The 19,857-nt window shown below is 40.5% G+C and overlaps 2 protein-coding genes across 2 annotated transcripts in view; one reads left to right on the forward strand and one right to left on the reverse strand.

The window, feature by feature from the left end:
- The window catches only part of dock2 (dedicator of cytokinesis 2), a 104,617-nt gene that overhangs the window by 43,380 nt on the left and 41,380 nt on the right, over nt 1–19,857 (reverse strand). Inside the window, exons 25-26 of the mRNA XM_085425344.1 lie at nt 17,873–18,015; nt 12,620–12,715 (exon numbers count right to left, since the gene is read on the reverse strand). Of these exons, the coding sequence (XP_085281470.1) occupies nt 12,620–12,715; nt 17,873–18,015 (239 nt within the window). The remainder of the gene's footprint in view (nt 1–12,619; nt 12,716–17,872; nt 18,016–19,857) is intronic.
- Nucleotides 1,870–10,627, forward strand: insyn2b (inhibitory synaptic factor family member 2B). Its single transcript, XM_085425356.1, has 3 exons — nt 1,870–3,449; nt 5,970–6,044; nt 10,411–10,627. The coding sequence occupies exons 1-3, from the start codon at nt 1,870–1,872 to the stop codon at nt 10,592–10,594; spliced, it is 1,839 nt and encodes a 612-aa protein (XP_085281482.1). The 3' UTR covers nt 10,595–10,627.

Raw genomic sequence — 19,857 nt, forward strand, 5'->3', positions numbered from 1 at the left:
CCAGCTGGTGTAAACTAAGCCATTCATCTTCCCTGTGTGTGTTTGATTACGTGTGTGTGTCTGTGTGTGTGTATGCAGCCAGCTTTTGCACCCCACACTGGCTGAATAGAGTGACAACGTTGTTTGTGAAGATAGAAGATAGAAGAAAAAACGAAGACACAAAGATTTCAGCCTAGATACACACACAAGCCTAATTTCATGGACAAATGACCTCACACCAGCTGCAGACCAGCTTTGTGTGCGGCAGTGAGGGATCAAAGGTGGACGGTGACTGACTTTTTAAACACAGGCGGACAAAAAGAAATTTTCTACAATATATGAGCTGGATCTGCAACAAGTTTAAAATGTATTGTTGCTTGAGTTCTGTGCAGACAGCAAATGCACTGCACTGCCATTTATCCTCAAGAGCCAAACTGTGTGTAATTACATTAGCTCAAATTAGCATAGCTCCATTAGCTAAAACGAAATATACCAGACAAATGTTCCTGCATCCACTTTTCCATGCTCTTAAATATAGTACCAGTTGGGTAAGTTATTTAAATAGCGATCTTTTTTCTTCCTTATCTGTCTTTTTCTTTTTGATGTACCCTGCCCATATTTCCTGCAATAGCCCAAAATCCTGATATGGAAAAAAACAGTAAATATAATAGAATTCTGGCCCAGTTTCATCAGCTAATCGCAGTGACACAGTGCGCCACTGAATTACACTGAGTCAGTGATCTGAAATGATAAAGACTAAATGGCTAATTTTGCTTCTCTCCCAATCAATGCAAAAATTTTAGACTAAGCAAAATAACACAAAACAAAGATAAGACCTTAACATAATTTAGTCATGGATTAACATTAAATTTCCTGCCTGTAAAAAAAATCAAGTAAAAAAAACATTTAAAATAGACCGAAGGGCACAATGTCTGTATAGATTACTAGACACAAAAGAAACATTAAACATGGAACAATGCTATAGAGTTGATCACAAAATTATTAAATTATCTTAACTCATTTGAAACATTTCCAAACTGCTTTTACGACAAATGATAACAAATGATTAGTTATAAGTCTACAAACTATTATGGAATGTAAAGAAAGAAAAAATAATTTTAAATGTGTTGTAACGTTTAAAATTAAATTAAATTAAAGTGATCCAAGCTCCTTAGATCACTTAATAAAAGAATTAAGCAGCATTTTTAAATTGACAGGATCTATAGCTCCTGTGATTTGTATGCAACTCCCAACTCTATAGAGAAACATGCAATTGCCCATAACCTACCCTGAACATATTCTATAGTCTTTTCATTCTCCTTGATGGGATTTAAAGTTTTGCCACTGTTACTCTCACCCACCTGCTAGGGTAATAAGAACTTGATAGACCTATATTGATCTGGTCAGTGTATGCTCTCAGTCGAGGTCGAAGCTTTTACACGGTGCTTTACGTGCCTAATGTCTATGTCTTCTTGCCAGTCTGACTATTTCTTGCCAGTTTCTCTTGTTTCTACCTTTGTTTCTATCATTCATTGCCTTTATTTCTTTCCTCTCTCCAGAACAAACCAGCAATGCCCAGAAAAGCAATCCAACTCATCATCTGTGGGCCTCTGGTTGGAAACTGAGAAAAGCTTTGACAGTGTCATCCAGTCGGAAGTAGCTCAAGTAATAAGATCATTAATGGAAGAAAGTTGAGAGTCTACAGCTTTATTGGATATTGAATTCCTTTCTCCAGCTCCCTAAAAACTCTTTCACATAAATTAATTTGGGTAAACAAGAGCTGGAAACATCTTGGATTGCGCTTAGATCTAATCTTGCTGGCGGCTGATGTCGCTGCTTGCCTCCATCCCTTTCAGCTCCTCAGGGGGCTGAGCAAGCCTCCAGAGGAGTATGGGCAGGAGGGTGGCTGACCCAACAAATCCAGTCCCTGCACTGGGAGTTCCCCTGGCGGGGGGGCGATGGGGCCCACTGTGCAGTGTCGGGGTGCAGACATCTCCCAGACTTCGGACTCTCCCCTCCATCAAACGCCACAGCAGCCAACCAACCAACACACCTCGGCTCCTCACCATGGCAACAGACAAAACAACAACAACAGCAGAGGCAGGGGGAGTTATCAGAAGTGACAGCAACAGTCTGCCGGTGTCAAAAGAGACATCTCAAAACGAGATCAACAGCCTGACACAGGACGACATGGGGTCACAGGGATCAGGCAGTGGAGTTTACTGCCAGATCAAAAACATACGGACAAACCCAAAGGACACGAGAGGTAAAAGGACAGCTCGGTACACAAATGGCAGTGTGGTAGCCTCTGATGTGGTGGGAGGGGTTTGCAGTGAAGCCACAGAAGGTAAGGAGCCTGCCCAAGAGAGGAGAAGGGTGCAGTCTCTACGAGGGGAGGGTCATCGCACGGTGTTAAAGACAGTAAGCGTTTGTACAACTGTGCACGCCACCCCACCTCGGCCCTGCAGATTAATGACGACTTCTCCGCCTCGTCTTTGTGGGACATGTGGGAGGAGACGATCTCAGATTTCGCCGTGCACTGGTGCATGTCGCAGGAGGGCAGTTAATCAAATAACAGCTAGCCAGACTTTACCTAATCCGCCACGGAAACCGCCTGTGGCTCCTAATCAGTCAAGGAAAGACTCTGCTACTATGAACTCCCAGTCTTGCACCAAAAAAACAGACACAGCCAACACACAGCAACACACATCAGTAAAGACTACTCAATTATCACAGCTGTCGCACACTATACCAAAAGCGCACAGTTCCCACTCAAACCACGCAACACACACTCAGAACAAAGCCAAAGATTCACAGCAGCACATGAGGCCACACTCTGCAGAATTTACCTCTTACAAGGACTCCTCCACGCAGACAACAGATACACAAAGTAACACAGATAGGACCACAGCTGACATGCATACACAACAAACACACACGCCAACTTTAGAGGTGATAAAATCACACTCAAATGATGAACGCAGTCAAGTTGTGGCTCAAGGCCAACGCACTGATGAAGAGTCACATCAGAACACAGTAGCCCGTATTGCTTTGAAGTCTCCAGCTCCTTCCTGTCACAATAGCTCAAAATCTAGCACCACCCCACCTCTTCCACCAAAAAATTGTCCTCTATCCACTCAGTCTAAACCAGCCACATCTGTAGCGCAAAACAAAACCCAGGAGACCACAAACGTACCGAAACGATCCTTAGAACGGATCAAACTCAAGGACTACACAAATCAGAAGAGCAAATCATTCGATGACCACACTCTGCCTTGTAAGACTCATATGAAAGCACAATGCAATGGGGCACCGGGAGGACTTCTGGACGGACATGCAGTACAAGCACCACGTGGATTGGAGAAGCAGCTGCAGAGTGTGGAGGAGAACCTGCTGTCCAATCAGGAGAAGATAAAGGTGCTTCTCAACGTGATTCAAGACTTGGAGAAGAGCAAAGCCTTCACTGAAGGGTGAGAGAAGGGACTTAGGAAGGAAAATAACTTGAAGAGAGAAGGGGAAATAGGGGAATGGAAGAAGGTAAGAAGGAAAGGAAGAGGATAATCTGAGAATAAAGTGTGAAATGAAGAAACATAGATGTCAAGACAGAATGAAAAAGGGAGTGATAAAAAGAGATAACACATGTAAAAGGAGTGGTAGAGGCATTCACCGCGTGAGCAAATGTTTAAGCAAGAGGGAGGTGATAAAGATGAGAAAGAGGGGTAGAAGAGAGGGTGCACTATGAGTGAAAGAGATTAATAACAGAGTACTTTTAAGTTTTTATAGCTGGCAGGCTTTCAATACAGTATATTAGATTTTTAAATGCCACCAGTGTGGAGATCCAATATGTGTACACATGTTTGGAGAGAGTTGATACCTACCAGCAGGAGGTCAGCGTTGGCTTTCTTGCATTTCCTTTGAGTTTGAGAGCATGTAGCCCCAAACAGACACTACTTCTAAGCAAACAGAACTAATCAGTTACTCTTTCTCTCCCCTGCTAAATCTTTGATTCTTAATTTCCTCCTCCCTGGCCACATGTTCTTCCTCTTCCCTCCACACATAACAGCTGGTCTTTCAAAAATCCCCCTCTTCTCCACTGCTTCTTAACCCGCTTTTAGTAATTTATCCCTCTCTTCACCATCAGCCACACACCTTTCTTTGGTGCATTTTTAATTAATACCTTCCCACTCCTTATCTTTCGCTACACACTTCACCGTAAAGTATGAATCATATCTTCAACTAACAACTGTGAATCACTCCTGTGCCTTCTCATCTTCCCCCCTTCTCCTCTCCCAACAACCTGTCCATCACTCTTCCCTGCTGTCAGATCTTTGCTGTCACACTGTTTTGTTTTGCTTCCTATTCTTCACCTCTTCACCACCCTCTTCCATTTCACCATTAAGTTAAAGTCTGCACCTTTTTTCCCCACCCATAACCATTACCTCTCAACTATCCTAAAACTGATGATTCTCCATCATCACCTAAACTCCCTGTGTACATGGTTTATTCTCTCCCATCCCTCCTTATTTTTGTCCAGCGTTAAGAGAGGTCTCTGGCTGCAGTCTAATCCCTATCAGATTACCTTGCAATTAATCTTTAAGCTGCACAATAAGACACATAAAATCAGTATTCCAGCTGTCTTACCCCATCTTTGTTGCTGTATAATGTGCATTCATGCTTCTGTTGTGTGTAAAGGCTTTTTTGGGAGGATGCCCATGTATCATGCTAAGAGTGACAGAAAAACAGATAGACTGAAAGTCAGACAGAAGAGAGAGGGTAGCTATTGAAAGATAGGAAGACATTAAAAGAATGAACATTAAGAGAAGCAGCAAGTAATAGAGGGACTGCATGAATCTGGTGCTGTGCCAGAAATGAAAGGACTCTAAGTGGGCTGCTGTGATAAAAGTGTCGGCTGAGCTAAAAGGTTGTCGCTGTGCTCAGCTCCTTGTCTCGTTTCTCTCCTGAAGCAAAAACTTGTCTTCTCATGCTGTTGTTGTCGTCTTTGATAAAGACTGGTGGGGGAGAAAAATGATGCCAGTTACACAGTCTCACTCCATGTAATTAAAATGTCAATTTTATTGACATAAATCAGTTACTTTTTTCTCTAAATGGTTCAACTGAAGGCCAGCCAAAATACCTTGGCAAAATAAAGTATTTTAATTGGGAGGCAGGCAGTACAAGCCTAACAGATATTTTTAAATTCCAGCTTATTTTCTAACATGTAAACAGTGTCCTTGGCTCTGTAGTCTCTTTAGTCTTGTTCAGCCTTGATGCAGTTGGCATGTGTGCTCTGCTGTTCAAACTAGCCATCTAAAATGAAAGACAATAAGCTTACTTTCACTATGCCTCTAATTTAAGGTAATAATATCTGTGCTATGTGACGTGTGGCTCAAAACCTGATGTACCAAGACAGTTGCTGCAATTTTTTTTTCCTGCATAGAATAGTAAACAGGCAGGTACTCAACCATTGGGGCAATCCTGGTAATGTCCTGAATAGTGTTACTGGGGCACATTGTATGCACTAAACATCACAACTATTTTGTGCCCTTTGACAACACGTAGACAGCATGTCTGTTGTTGCTGCACTGGGTACGTGTCCATGGAGAGAGAAATAACAATTCTGACACCAGCGTGACACCGCCACGAAAAGCCCAGCCTGCTGTTTGTGCAAAATAATCTTTCACTATTACAAAAATGAATATTGTTGAAGCTTGGCAGGATTTCTCTCCTTTTTTGTTGAAGTAGCGTATCTAAAAATCATATATGCTAATGATTAAAGCAATCGTAAATATATCAGAGTGGTTTACTTAAGCGGATTATAACAAACAACGCATGCACTGTATGCCTACATAGAATTTTGTTTAGATCATTACCAATCAAAACACTACAGCAAAAATTAAAAACCAGACGTGTAACTGCCATCAGCATTCACGGCTCTGTTCAGTCAAACTGCTTTCATGTGTGTAAACGTTTTACATTTGTTGTTTCTGCAGTCGCAGCTCATACAGAACTGGTCAGGACATAAACAACTGCCCCACCTGCCAAAAGACAGCCTGCATCATCTACAGGTAACCTAATAAAGATAATGAGCTTACTGTATTATATAACACACCAATGACAACTAATTCTTACCTGGAGCTTTAGAAATAGCCATGAAACTTCTGTAAAACTGCATGCCTCTCGTAGGATGCAATTTCCCATTGTTATTTCTTCAGCCTTTCCAGGTTTTTATCACTTATTCAGCTTTTTTTGTTTCATTACCCTTTCTTCCTGACACCCTGCTGTCGCTGCCCTTTTCTTCCACTCTGATTATTGTACCACTCATACCATACACTATTATAAGGAAAAAGAAACTAAGAGTGATTGCTCTTATAAATATTAAAATTAATACTTGCTGTACTTTGCAGATTAGTGAAAGATGCTCTACCAAGGGAGGATATTTACACACAAAATAATGCTCTGTGCAAACAAGGATATTAATTCAACATCTAAATGATCAGTCCAGTTATCATGCTTGACTGACCTAAATAACTAACTGCATTCTTAGATCCTCAGCAACTTGCAGAACTGCACTGCCTCTTATCGCATACTGTACTTTAATCCTCCTGTTAGCTCCACATATTCCTTCTCTCTCTCACAAATGTTCACATAAACATTTCCATTACATGCCACTAAAATCTCTGTCATTTCTTCTTTTTTTAAACAAACTCCTGTCTACATCTGTGCCTCATTCTGTCTGTCAATCGCCAAAGCTCTAATCACCTCAGTGTGCCCCACTTTCACCCTCTACTCTTTCTCTGCACTGCTCACATAAGCTGGAAATGTAGGTTGCATGTAGCTTCATGGATAAAACTAAAAGAAAATAAGTATTTACAGACCAAAGCTAGGCTTGAAGTTAATTCTGCTTGTTTACAATCACATACAAATCTCCCTCGCAGGCCTCGAGGGGATAAAGACAAGTTTTGCGGGGTCTTTACCTCTTCAGTTCTCTTTAACTCTCAAAGCTACTTGCCTCAAAGCAGCCCCACCTCTGCATCTCGCTCTTGTTTTGACTTTCCATTTCTCTGTCAGTTAATCTCTTCTTTGCATCCAGTTTTCTGTTTCCCCTCATCTCATTTTTTGTTCCCTTGATCCTAATTAACACAGCAAAATCCTTATCCCAGTAAGTAGCAATGAGCACCAAGGGAGAAAGCTGCCACATGGCAACATGCTCATCCATATCCACACATATATACACACATTGATTTCCACCACTACTTTACATAGTGAGACAAATGCACTTATATGCAAGCTCCTTTGTTCACACAGTAAAGAATCATCTTCCACGTTGTGGAATATCTTAAATGGGAACTGCTTTTAAGAGAAAACAAGGCATTTGACTTCAGCCTTGCAAAACACTGACAGTAATTATACAACAGCCTGATTAACTACTGCAAATGCTTTAATGACAAGACAACCTGCATTATGCAACAATTCACTTAAGCAGAAAAACATAAACACTTCCAAAAATGATTTTGAACTGTTTGACTAAATAAGCACTTTCAGAAGCATTTCCACGCAGACTGTGAAAACTTGATGGAAGACAAGCAGAACAACTGAACGTGCTAAACCTAGATATTAGCGGTTTATGAAATTAGCAGAAAATTAGTGTTTACAGAACAAAACATACTATTATCTTCTTGTACTACAAATAAACCCCCTCAGTAGTCTAGTAGCATACATTGCACAAAGAAACGTGTCATTACATAGTCATACAATGTCTAACATTAGCCAGACATGGAAGTCTTCAAAATGTGAGGCTTTCGAATATTTTGAGGAGATACTTTACATGACCTGGAACAATCCTGGTCTCTGGTGTATGCACTTCTCACATTATTATAGTCCACCTTTCTCTCTTCTCAGCTTCTAAGATTTTCTCTCCTGCTCTACTTTCTTATTGTCTTAATTGCACACATGCAAATACAAACAGGATAATTAATCCAGCACAAAGGGAAATCAACTTTTATTTGATTCATGTGCATACACATTTCAAACAAACAAAAAAAAGAATATATTTCATGCGCTTTGAAATATGTTAATGACTTGGACTGAAAGGCAGATTCTCCAGCCTAGTCATATTTCTTCTCGTGTCAGTATGAGTTTGTTTCAAAAACAGGGGTGGAAAAAAAGAAAATCAGCATCTTTATTGTGACATACACACAGAGAAGTCACAACTACACGAGCTCTGTTTGTTTGATTGGACAATAATGGCCTTATCAAAACCCTAGAGGACTCTGGGTAAAGAGGAGTGGAGATGGCATAAGAGACACCCAGGCAGAGGATGAATTACGTGTGGGACTAAAACATTCATCCTAATGATCTGTGGTGAAAAAAAGAGCTTTTGACGTGGGCTGACTGCCTGAAGATGTTTTGCCATCGTCTGTTTTAATTAATCTTTACAATGAGAGACAAGAGGGAGAGGAACTTCTGACAGCTCCTCTGTTTTTCCTCCCAAAGCTTAAACAGCTGAAACAAGCAGAACAAAACACATATGCGCACCTAGAAACTAAAAGTATTCTAATACACACACAAGTCTCAAATTTAAACAGATGTATTAAGCAAACAAACCAAAACTTTAGCCCTGATCTCCACATTTTACACCTCATTTTAAAAACATAAAGGTTTTGGGTTTAGCTGTGTCTCACAGGGATGAAAGACGCCGTAGCACGCAGTCATACATGCACGTAAAAAGATGCTGAAGGTGACAGCTTACACAACGAATTAAGAATAGCAGCTTTCGCAGCTGTGCAGTAAATCCACGAAAAATTGTGAGGGAGTGAAATAGGTATGGGTAGAGAGAGGTAGAGAGCTATACTGAGGTTTTGAGACAAGGGGACGTATAGAGAGACCTGACATGGAAAAAGCTTTAGTTTCTAAAACAAGACACACTGTACCGTAAGTGGATGTGGGGCAGGTGCCATCCTTTATCTTTCTTTATATGTATGCTGTGTGGCTTTGTTTGTGTATATGTGTCTCGGTAGATCTTCTTTATCAATTATTCATGCGGCCATCTCCATTCCTCTGTGCCCACCCAAGCTTTTACTTTCTCCTATATTCACTCATTCCGTCTCTCCCTCCATCACTGCGCACTTTCTCGGATAGCCGAGACCTTGCTGCCCTCCCCTCTTCATATCTCCAGTGGCACTCATCTTGTCCTTCTTTACTTCCCTGTCTTTTTTTGTTTCCTCTTTTACTATGCAGTGACCTCTCTGCCCTGTTTTATTAAAGGTCGCCTTTCTTTCATTTAGCCATCCTTCGATCTCCCCGAAGATTCTGTCTCTTTCCTTTCTTCTTTCATAAGTCTCTGCATGTTTTTCTTTTACTCTCACTCAGCCGTGGGCTTTTGAGGAAGATGTATGGAGATGGCAGGGGAGCACGTCTGTGTTTGTATATTATATGTTTTTGAGTGTGTGTGTGTGTGTGCGCGCGCGCATGTGTGTGTGTCTGTTTGCTGGCATACAAAAAGAGGGAAGGACTGGTAGTCGTCTCCGATCTGCCTGCCTCATCATGTGCCTCATTAACTCCAGATGCCAGACCCTATGTAGCTCCACCCATATAATCCAGCTCAGCACACACACGCACACACACACGCACACGCACACACACACACACACACACACACACACACACACACACACACACACACACAAGTTACCAAATGGAGGGAGAAACTCAGAGTCTGCTACACTATGACCTGCAGCGATGGGCACTTCAGAGAGATGGTGAGGGGAAAAGAGCACAAGCGAGATGAGGGGTGGAGGGGGAATGGGAGCATAGAAAAAGTAAGCCACGAGGGTCTGCTTTGAACATAGAAGAGTAAAAAAGTTCCTCCATTGCTCCTTCTTTTAGCTCCTCCATTGTGCAAATGCTCTTCTTCTTTCCTACTCTCTTTTTCGTTCTCCTCCCACTCCTCTCATCTCACCAGCCTGTGATCTACTGGTGCATGAGTGCAAAAGAATACTATAGATGTGAAAAGAGTACTGAGCTGAGACACGTGTGAAAGAGTGTGTGGGCTGATGGCGCGTACACCAAAATTAAGAACATATGAGTTTAAACCTCCATAAAAACTGCATTATGGACAGTATTTAAGGTGTTGTCAGCATTTCTTGATGTCACTAGGTCACCTTAGCTTAGCTGTCTCTAAACCCCTCTCTTTCTAATCTCTCTTTCTGCCCAGTAGACTTCCTCTTGTTTTACACAGCTGTTCACCATCTCCCTTTAACCCCTACATTTACGGTATTCTCTTTTTGTGAGAAAGGAACTGAATTTAAAAAACAAACAAACATCTGGCTTGGTTCACATTAGCTCAGTCTCTAAATCATGCTTATAATGTTTCTCACTCATCTTTGTCTCCTTCCTCTTCAACTGCCTTCTCCATTTCTCTCTCTCCTCCAGTGTGGAGCATGATTTTAGACAGCAGGAGGGACGTTTCCAGGGGGTTATAGAGGCCCTAGAGGGGGAATATGATGTGCCTGCACCAACTCTGACCAAGCCGACGCCAGCCCCGGCATCCTCCAGTCGCCCCAGTACCAAGGCACGGGTCAAGAAACTGCGCAAGAAGTGTTTCTGGTGGCTCTAAGCTCTAAGAGTTGGAAAAGCCACAACTGGCCTTCTGGGCAGCAGGTGCAGGAGCGGATTATATTTCAGGGGATCCAAGATGTTGCGGAGTAAAGCATGTGGGTGTGCACTGAGCTTAAGTTTAAATTCAGAAGGTGATCTTTTCTGAGCAGAAAACATGGACTGTGAATGGCACATTTTCCACAGTAACCAATCCTGAGCCCTGTACACCGGTGACAAGGTAGAAAAAAAAAAGGAAATGTGATAAAGAGGGAGAAGAGGACAAAAGAGGCTGTTAAACTTTCTTGACTGCTTGGGAGGAAGAAGGTGAAATTTGCAGAAACCAGTATTTGCTGGCTAATTTGAGATTACGTTTCGCCTGACAGTGAGGACAGTGTTTTTCAATAACAAATCTGCTGCAGACAGATGAAGCATTGTCACTCTAGACAGCATACAGTTTGTCACTTGGCTCAGTGGCTATTTCAACAGATGGACAGATGTACGAGCTGGGAATGAATCGTTATAACAGTTTTGGATAAATTACAGCAATAAGCAGGGGAATGTAAATGAATGTGAAAAACAAAGGAATATAAAAATTAATTTGAATGCTATGTTTTTGGATGCTGGACAGACATAATTTGAATGTAGCAACAACTGAAGCACTTGAAGGATATCATGGGAAAACAAGCTGATGAACTGTCTGGACACACAGCTTGCTCACTGAGTCATCAGGATTTCACAGGGAAAGTACAGATTGTATTAAGAAAACATTAACAGACAATGTGATACACAGCTGATTGAAGACTGACAGCCTTTGTCAGATAATTAAAATTTCTGTCAACCCTGAGTGACAGAGTAATCGATTCTCTCCTTTATTATCATCCAAAATGGAAGTGTTTTGCTGCAGTCTCAATTGTGTTTCAAGGATCTTTACACACGTGTGCATTCGAACGCATGCACTTAGTGGCATTGACAAGCGGGCATCAGTTTACACATACAGCATACTCACTGAAATACAAACAACTGACTCCTCTCTCACACAGTAAACACTCAATACATTTGTGAACCAGTGCAAACTAAGAACAGACCTGTCAATCCATTTTAATGACTGGCCTGTTTAAATGTTGAGTATCAATATACAATGTATACAGTAGGCACCAATGAATTGTTGTTTTTCAAAATTTACCATTGCAAAAATTGTGCAGGTGAGTGCTGTGTTGGTACAACACAATGTGAAGCTTTAGAGAACAGGAAGATAACCAGAAAAATTAATTTAAAAAAACCTGAAAAGGTTCAATCTCTTTCTTAATACCAACAGCACACTTCAACTTAATCATGTAAAATATATCAGACAATCATTTCAATATCTATATAGGTGTTCTGTAGCATTCAGGCCACACTTGCCCTCCTAATCAACAAATATTAGTGCTAAACTTTAAATTTAGGTTAACAAAATATACAAAATGAGTCACTAAGGGTGATGAGTTTTTGAAGATTTTTTTCCCAAAGGGAAACAATATATTTGTAAAAGCATAGCACAACTGGTAGATAAACAGAAATTTTTGCAAACAGCATTCATCTGGACATTAATTTTGTACACACAGACACACACACACAGAGCATTCACAACCTGCTTTGTTCACAGCAGTTTAGAGCTTAACAACTGATCTCACAAGGGCGTCCTTCAACTGCTTATGGCTGTACAGTTGCCACCAAATACAATCCTGGATGATACTACACTTAGTAATTAACCAGTTTATGCGCAAAATGCTCTGTCCCTGCATTTTCTTAAGCTTTCCCATGACAGTGTGTGAGCCCTCACGATCCCTCTTGTATGTGCAATAAAATTGTGTATTTTAAACAAAATACTCTGCTGTCAACATATTTTGTGTTTCAAAAACAAACTGAATACCATAGCGGAGTAAATTAAGGTGCTTTCTTGCACATCCTTTTTGATAAACATGGTATCAGCAGGGAAAATATGTCAAGGACGCAAGACAGAAGGTTTTAAAGAGTCCACCATATGTCCTACTTGTAAAGTACTTACAATCAGAGCGTGCTCTCGACCCATGGTGATGACTGTCTGGTTGATGACCCGTAGCAGAGATACTACAATGTCTTGGATATGTTGGAAGGTGTCCCCCTGATAGCAAGTCAGAGTATAGGTGTATGGTGGAGGGGAAAGAGAAGCACAGAGAGAGGGATATGGAGAAAAACACAGAGATACACAGGAGATTGTTAGATTTTCTCAGATCAAAAGAAAAAAAATAGATACACAGACAGATGCAGAGCAGCTCCTGCCCTTTTCAAACATTATTCACTCAGGCATAACTTTAGTACTACTTGTGGGGATACCCCAGAACTTCTTCTCTTTACAAAACTTAAGATTACTTGAGCATTTTATCTGTGTAGGTGTTCTGCCCTTGAATTAACTATGCTGAGCGTGAAAACAGCCAGAATTGCAGAGTACAAATCATGGCTATGGTTCTGAATGCACGGTGGACCAAACACTTGAAGAAAGAGAAAAAATGTTTTCTGAATATAAAAGTTTAAAGTCTTTTAACTTTTCTGAAATGCCTCACCAGGACATTTACTTAATCATCCTCAGTGTAGATGAATGAACTGCAAAAGGATTTTTGACACGTGAATGTAGACTTTTTCAGTGCAGACCTACTTTCCTATTCCTATATTTCCATTCCCTTTGAAGCCACTCCCCTGCCATGTTTCTTTTTCTTTTATCCTTCCAGAATTAAACAAAGGGGATAAAATGTTTTTAAGAGTTGATCTCTGTGCCCAGACCTGTTCAGGTCAGATGCCTGTTTAAACCTTAGAGAAAGTCTGCAGGTTTAAAGAACAAAAAGCTCAAAGCCTAAATATTAAACTGACTCGATTCAAAGTGTCACAGTAATGTCAGCTCTCCTTTAATTGGTCTTGTTCCTATTTTATTCAGTGGACTAACTGCAGCTGGACTTGCAGGGTCATTTCTGACCTTGAAAAATAATATTACTTAACTTAAACACAGCCTTACATCTATACATCTATACATATTATCATAAAAGCACTTCAGATAGCACAAATTATTCAACTCTCAGTGTACATTTTACTTTATATACACTTCATGAAATATATACATTCTGGAGGGTGATTTTTAATGATGAGTGCAAAAAAAAATGAAGTAGCAAAAACTGCAGTGCAACTCGAGGCTTTCTCTAGACTCCCAGTCAAACTTTGCAGCATTAAAAAGAATATTTACAGCCTGAAAAAAACATAAAAAAATCAGTTTGGGCCTCTATGGATATTTCCTCCTTTACACCAACTCTGAGTGGGGTCATTTTTTAAAAACTCATCCACCTGGATAATTGAGTTAGGGGCGCGGTTGTGTTGATTGACAGACGTTCTTGACACAAGCAGCTGGAGTCGAATGACATTTGCTAAGTCTCATTCACTAGTTCACGTGTGTGTGTGTGTGTGTGTGTGTGTGTGTGTGTGTGTGTGTGTGTGTGTGTGTGTGTGTGTGTGCATGCATGTATAGCTTGCTGTACTTTCCAGATTCTCCCATAAGCTTGCTTATGGGAGAGTGAAACTATGCCCATCTATTACTGTGTACAGAAAAAAAACCTTCAGACTGCAAGTTAAGAGAAATGCATACCAAACAGGAAAAAGGCATCTCTTGAAAGCATATATGTATATGTAAAATATCTAATCTCATTATGGATCCAGTGCATGTGCACAGGGAAAAAAGAAAAACAGGGACACACACAAGCACACTCTACCACAGTAAAGGCGGTCAATGGACGCTGACTCAGACTTGCCTGGGGGTAGTAACTCACCAATGAAGCATCGGCTACATTCAGACACACCTTAGTACTAATACTGCAGGGTGCATCTGTGTGTGTGTGTGTTTTTAAGCCCTTGTTAGTCCCAGTGTGTGTGTCAGTTTGTTTGTGTACGTGTGTGTTTATTTTGTGTGTATATTCCTGTATGAGGCGTTCAGCAATGCATGAAAAGAAGAGGGAGGGTACAAAAATAACAGAGGAAGGTAAAAAAAATTAAATAAGTCAGCTTCAAAGTTTTATCAGTGCAGCTGTGTGCATGTGCAATGGCCTGATGGCAGCAGGGTCTGATGAGAATCAGGTAGATATGATTGTATCACATGAAATGCGCTGACTCACAGCCAGAGGACATAGACAAAATAAACAACTGTCTAAATGTGTGTATGTCATCTTGCATACTATTTCCATCTACCTCACACACACTCATATAGTAAAACTGAGGCACAGCTGTGGATCCTAAATAAGCTTAAATCTTTTTAGCTCACTGTAGGTATTTTGGTCCCCTGGAAAGGGTTTCTCAGAACAGGAAGCTGAAAGATGAGAGTCACAAATGCTCCTTTCTTCTTCTAAAGTTTCATTTCTGTTTATCTCCAACTGTAGCCAGCTGGTTTATCTTCTCCCCGAGCAACTAGATATAAACTGAAAACACTGATTTGCCGTTATAGAACAGAAAAAAGCAACATTGTCATATACAAAAGTTACTTGTGAATACATTCAATGCAAACTCTTCCAGAGATATGAGCATATGTCTATAGTGACATCTTCTCTTCTATCTCCACTCCTCAACCTGTATTTCTCCCCCTCTCTTTGGTTCGAAGACATCTGTTGTGTGACAATTTAATCAGGTACCACCCAGAGCGAGGAAGACAGAAGGGTGAAAAACAAAGGAGACAAGGAGCAGAAAAGTAGAGAGGAGGCAAAACTCATCTCCTATCACCTCTTCCTCCTCTACTTCTGTTGTTTTTCTTAGATCTTGCACCTGTTTTCTGTCTCCCATGACTATTTTTTCATTGTAAAACACGGTTGACACATTATCTATGAAATCACTGTGTGTTTAGTTGTTAATCCTCTGTTTTCATATTGTTTGTTCAGCCTCTCTGCATGCCCATAAACAGTGCTCAGCCTCAAACAATAACGTCATTCTATAGCAAACTTTTTTGTCCTTGTGTAGTTTGATGGAAAAACGCTATGAGGCTGTGCGTCACTGGTTTTGTGATCCAGACAAGACCGAATTTCAACTTGTGATGTCCTTTCAACACTCTGTCACCACCTGCATTTGTTTTCATATCTCAACCACCGCAAATTCATCTCATCAAATTCACTCCACTCCACTTCATTCATTAACTTGCTCTCTTCTCTCACTATCTGTCTTCCACTGGCACATGCTTCATTAGCTCATCCAAATAAATAGAGCCAAAAAAGGCATACCTTCACTTCAAAGACTCGGCATGCTGTCAACAACTTGCAGAAGCAATTAAAAAGCCTTGAGCTAGATGCTGGTGATCTATTTGTTTTACATTTATGTATGTGTGTGTGCGTCTGCGTGTTTATACAGTATTAAGTGTTAAACTAAAGAGCTAACTGCATTTTGTTTCAACATACAAACATGCAGCAACACGTGCGAACCAAAATCAAATAAATTCTAATTGGTCAAGGCTAGGGATGGGTACCGGTGTCCGGTGCCATGATGGCACCGATTCTGACATAAACGGTAGTAACCAGACCGAAAAGCAGCGCACATTTCGGTGCTTTATTTCGGTGCTTTTTTTTCCTGAGCTGTGATACACTTCTAGCCAATCATTTTACGTTTCCGAGGATAGTAGGCGGGGCTAGGTACGTACGTTCTTTTATGCAGAGCTACAGATTAAAAATGCCCAAAGTGAAGCGGTCAACAGTCTGGCTGTACTTCACAGCAAAAGATGCAAACTCAGCAGCCTGCAACAAGTGCTTTAAGCTGATACTGTCAAAGGAGGTAACACCTCGAATCCGATGAAACACCTGGCGACGCATAGCGTTTTTTTTTTTCAAAAACCAAGAAATGCGCTGTATTTGATAGCTTGCTGCGAGACCTCACACCGAGCGCATCTACTGCAGTGTGGTGCCTGTTATCGGACCCGGAGTTAGCAACATACCCAAAAACACGAAGAGGAGAGTCCTGCCTCCTAGCCCTGCCAGTGTAGCAGAAATGATGATGGATGATGATGCAGCAGCAGCCGTTCTTCTCTGCGTGAGTAGCTTAATGTTGTTCGTGTAATTTACGTTGAGTAGGCTAACCACGGTATTACATTAATGCATGTAAGGTGAACTAGCAAACATCATCATAGCTACATGCGGCTGTCTTCTTGTTTGATGGCAGATACTCCCTTCACCCTGGCCAAAAAGGCTAAAATGACCAAAGAAAAAGAGGGAAACAGCTGAACATGAGAGGTTTTTGGACAAAGTTTGTGTTTTTTCCATTGTTTAAGCACTGCTTCCAGCCAAGAGTGATACCATATATGCCCCATAGCTGCAGAAAAGGCTAACATTGTTATCTTTTTACAAAAAACAGCTGAACATGAGAGGTTTTTGGACCAATTTTGTGTTCTCCATTCTTTAAGCACCGGTTTGAGCACCGTTTAAGCACCGGCACCGTTTCAAAAGTACCGATTTGGCACCGGTATCGGATAAAACCTAAACGATACCCATCCCTAGTCAAGGCTAGCTTCATTACATGAGAGGATGGCTGGAGACAAAACAGCTTATGGTTTTTCTGTAGATTCAACTGGGATAAAACAGAGCTCCGGGCTAGTTTCAATTTATCCAATTAGCGAGGAGATCCAGTAAAAAGAGACAAAGGAAATTTCATCTAATCTGTGGACTGGATCATTTTTACACTCACATTTCTGCAAAGATGATGGAGGTAAGATAGACGAATTTTCCGACAAAATGATACCCCGTAGGTTCAGTGTCTCATCAGATTCTGCTGAACTGTCTGCTTGGCCTAAAACAATCTTTACTATAAATGAAGATTGTACATTTCTGCCTGACCTTTCACCATTCGATATATGTTTATTGTTTCTACATAAACTCTGGAGTTATTGATGGTTCCAAAGATTAGGTCAAGTCACTTGAGTGAAATTAGGATCTGATTTTTGTTTCCCACTGACATTTGATTGTATCTGTGGGAAACTGGGACTGCTGTTATGAAGGGTAATTATTGCTACAGCATATTTGCTACAATTACACAGAAATCATCAAAATGAAAGAAACAAGAAAACAGGGAAGCGAGTGGCAACGTAGAGAGATTGGACAGAAAAAGCTCTGTAATGGCTTGTGGCTGTGGGACTTGGCTGTATACGAAGTCACACAGAACAACAAGTGTGGGAAAAGACCAGCTGCATAAAGATTAAATTAACTGTACCCTTAATCCTCTCCACAAATGAGAGATGAGATCAGTGTTTTATATAAATGGTTGCGTTGTGTCTCACCACATTGTTCCTGCTGAGGACTTCGAGGATGTTGTTGAGGAGCTCCAAACTGTTTTTCCTCTCATCGTGTGGGCCGTCAGCCATTGTGACCAGTGCCCCACTCAGCTCCCGCAACATCAGGGGTAACAACACATCACGGCATTCTGTAGGAACAAAAGGCAAAGAGTATAAGTAAGAGCACAACACTAAACACGGTGGCCAAAGACAGATAGTTTAAAGCAACAGAAAACATAAAGGAAAATCAGCATAATGCAGGATATGGCAGGAAGATTGTTAAAAATTTAGTCCTTTGGAGTTTTAAACTGTTTACATTTATATATATCAAAAGACAGACCATAAAAATTTACTTCAGTGTTATTCCTCTCTGAAAAACCAATCAAACACCTGTGGAGACTGCTGCAGCCACACAGCAATGAGTAATGATGCCACTGGACCATGGAGAAGAAATTCAAACCTCACCCCAGACTGAACAGTGGAGTGATATCAATCAAGTGTCGATTTACAGTTCAGTGCACTGCTTTGTTAGATACAGTTAACACATCAATCACCGAACTATTATTTTCTCTTTCCCATTTTTCTGACTAATCCAAATCTTTGATTCCAAATACAATGGAATGAATTAAACACATTAAATTTACCAACATTTGAGCAGCAAGAGCATTAAAAACAGTCACTAGTCTTATAACAGTATGCACTCACATCTGTGCCTAATCATACATCTCTCGCAGCTCTTCTCTGGCAGTTGTTCAAAGTCATTTTGGGATTTATAGGGAACTACAAAAGTAGCAATGTATTGCAGTAGAAAGTGAAGCAAAAAGAAATGTGAATAAATAAAACAAGTTTTTACTACACTTAACAAAGCAGTAAACAACACATTTTCTTGAAATCTATTAGTCTAAGATTATTCAAGGATGCAATTTGTCAGTAAACTTGGTGGGTAGTTGTCCTGCTAGAAAATACAAATTTTCTGCCTTTTGATGTTTTAATGGTGAGGCCGAAGGCAGGACCAAGAATGCTGTAACAGATAAATACAAGTACTGACTATTAAAGGATCAAACCAGTTATTTCCCATGATCAACCAGCCACATTTTTCTATCAGGATTACACAGAAACTAAAAGATCAACTTTCTTGAAACCTGACAGAAAGAAAGAAGAAAGGCCAAAGTGTGAAGACATGAAATTCTACTGTGGATTTGGACCATGTTCTTTACAGACTTCACAGCCTGTTTTAGACTAATAGAAGACAGACTTTAAAATGTCATTCCAGCTTTTCAATGAATTTGCAAAGATTTTACTGAATTAAATAGTAAGGTGATTCACCTTAAAATTCATTGCTATGCCTCGGAAAACTTGCTTTTACTACACACAGGTATGCAGATAAGAACCTTGTATGGAAATATATGGTCGACATTCAACTTCTTTTAAGTTCTCAGAGCTGCTATTGTGGAGTGCCTAGAGACCAACTGTAGCATTAAGCCTTTGTATTGTCAAGGGTGAAGCAACAGGAAAATGAACTTAATTTGGGATTTTCTCACTGTGAGCCAATGTTGCTGAACCTTGGCATTTAGTACCTAAATGAAGAAGTTCTGTAGCCTGAGCCTGACTTCACCATATGAATGACAGACCTAAAATTATTTAGAGGTCATGAGGCAAGTTTACCTGAATTAATTTGAAAAAGCAAAAAAAAAAACAACCCAACTTTTATTATGCAAAAGCTATGAGGAGGAAGTAATGAGTCTCAAGTTCCTAAGTTGAATTTGATAGTGTACCAAAGTGAACTAAAACCAATGATCCCTTCACAGGTATGAAAAAAGAACCATTTCCATTAATAATGAAATCCATCCATCCATTTTATTAACTGCTTATTCTGCATAGGGTCACGAGGGGGGCTGATCCTATCTCAGCTGACAAAGGGCAAAAAGCAATAGTTAAGGTGATAATGAAATGCCTGTCCATAATAGAAGCTGGACCCACACAGGTCATCA

Source organism: Rhamphochromis longiceps, linkage group LG2 (genome assembly GCF_057381845.1).
Source record: "Rhamphochromis longiceps isolate RC_006_pf linkage group LG2, R_longiceps_female_GT1.1, whole genome shotgun sequence".
NCBI lineage: Eukaryota > Metazoa > Chordata > Actinopteri > Cichliformes > Cichlidae > Rhamphochromis > Rhamphochromis longiceps.

What these genes read in the sequence shown, in the direction of transcription:
- insyn2b (XM_085425356.1), top strand. Translation starts at nt 1,870, where the DNA reads ATGGGCAGGAGGGTGGCTGACCCAACAAATCCAGTCCCTGCACTGGGA. An exon ending in AGCAAAGCCTTCACTGAAGG is followed by an intron (nt 3,450 to 5,969) that starts GTGAGAGAAGGG and finishes TTGTTTCTGCAG; the next exon opens with TCGCAGCTCATACAGAACTG. An exon ending in ACAGCCTGCATCATCTACAG is followed by an intron (nt 6,045 to 10,410) that starts GTAACCTAATAA and finishes TCTCTCCTCCAG; the next exon opens with TGTGGAGCATGATTTTAGAC.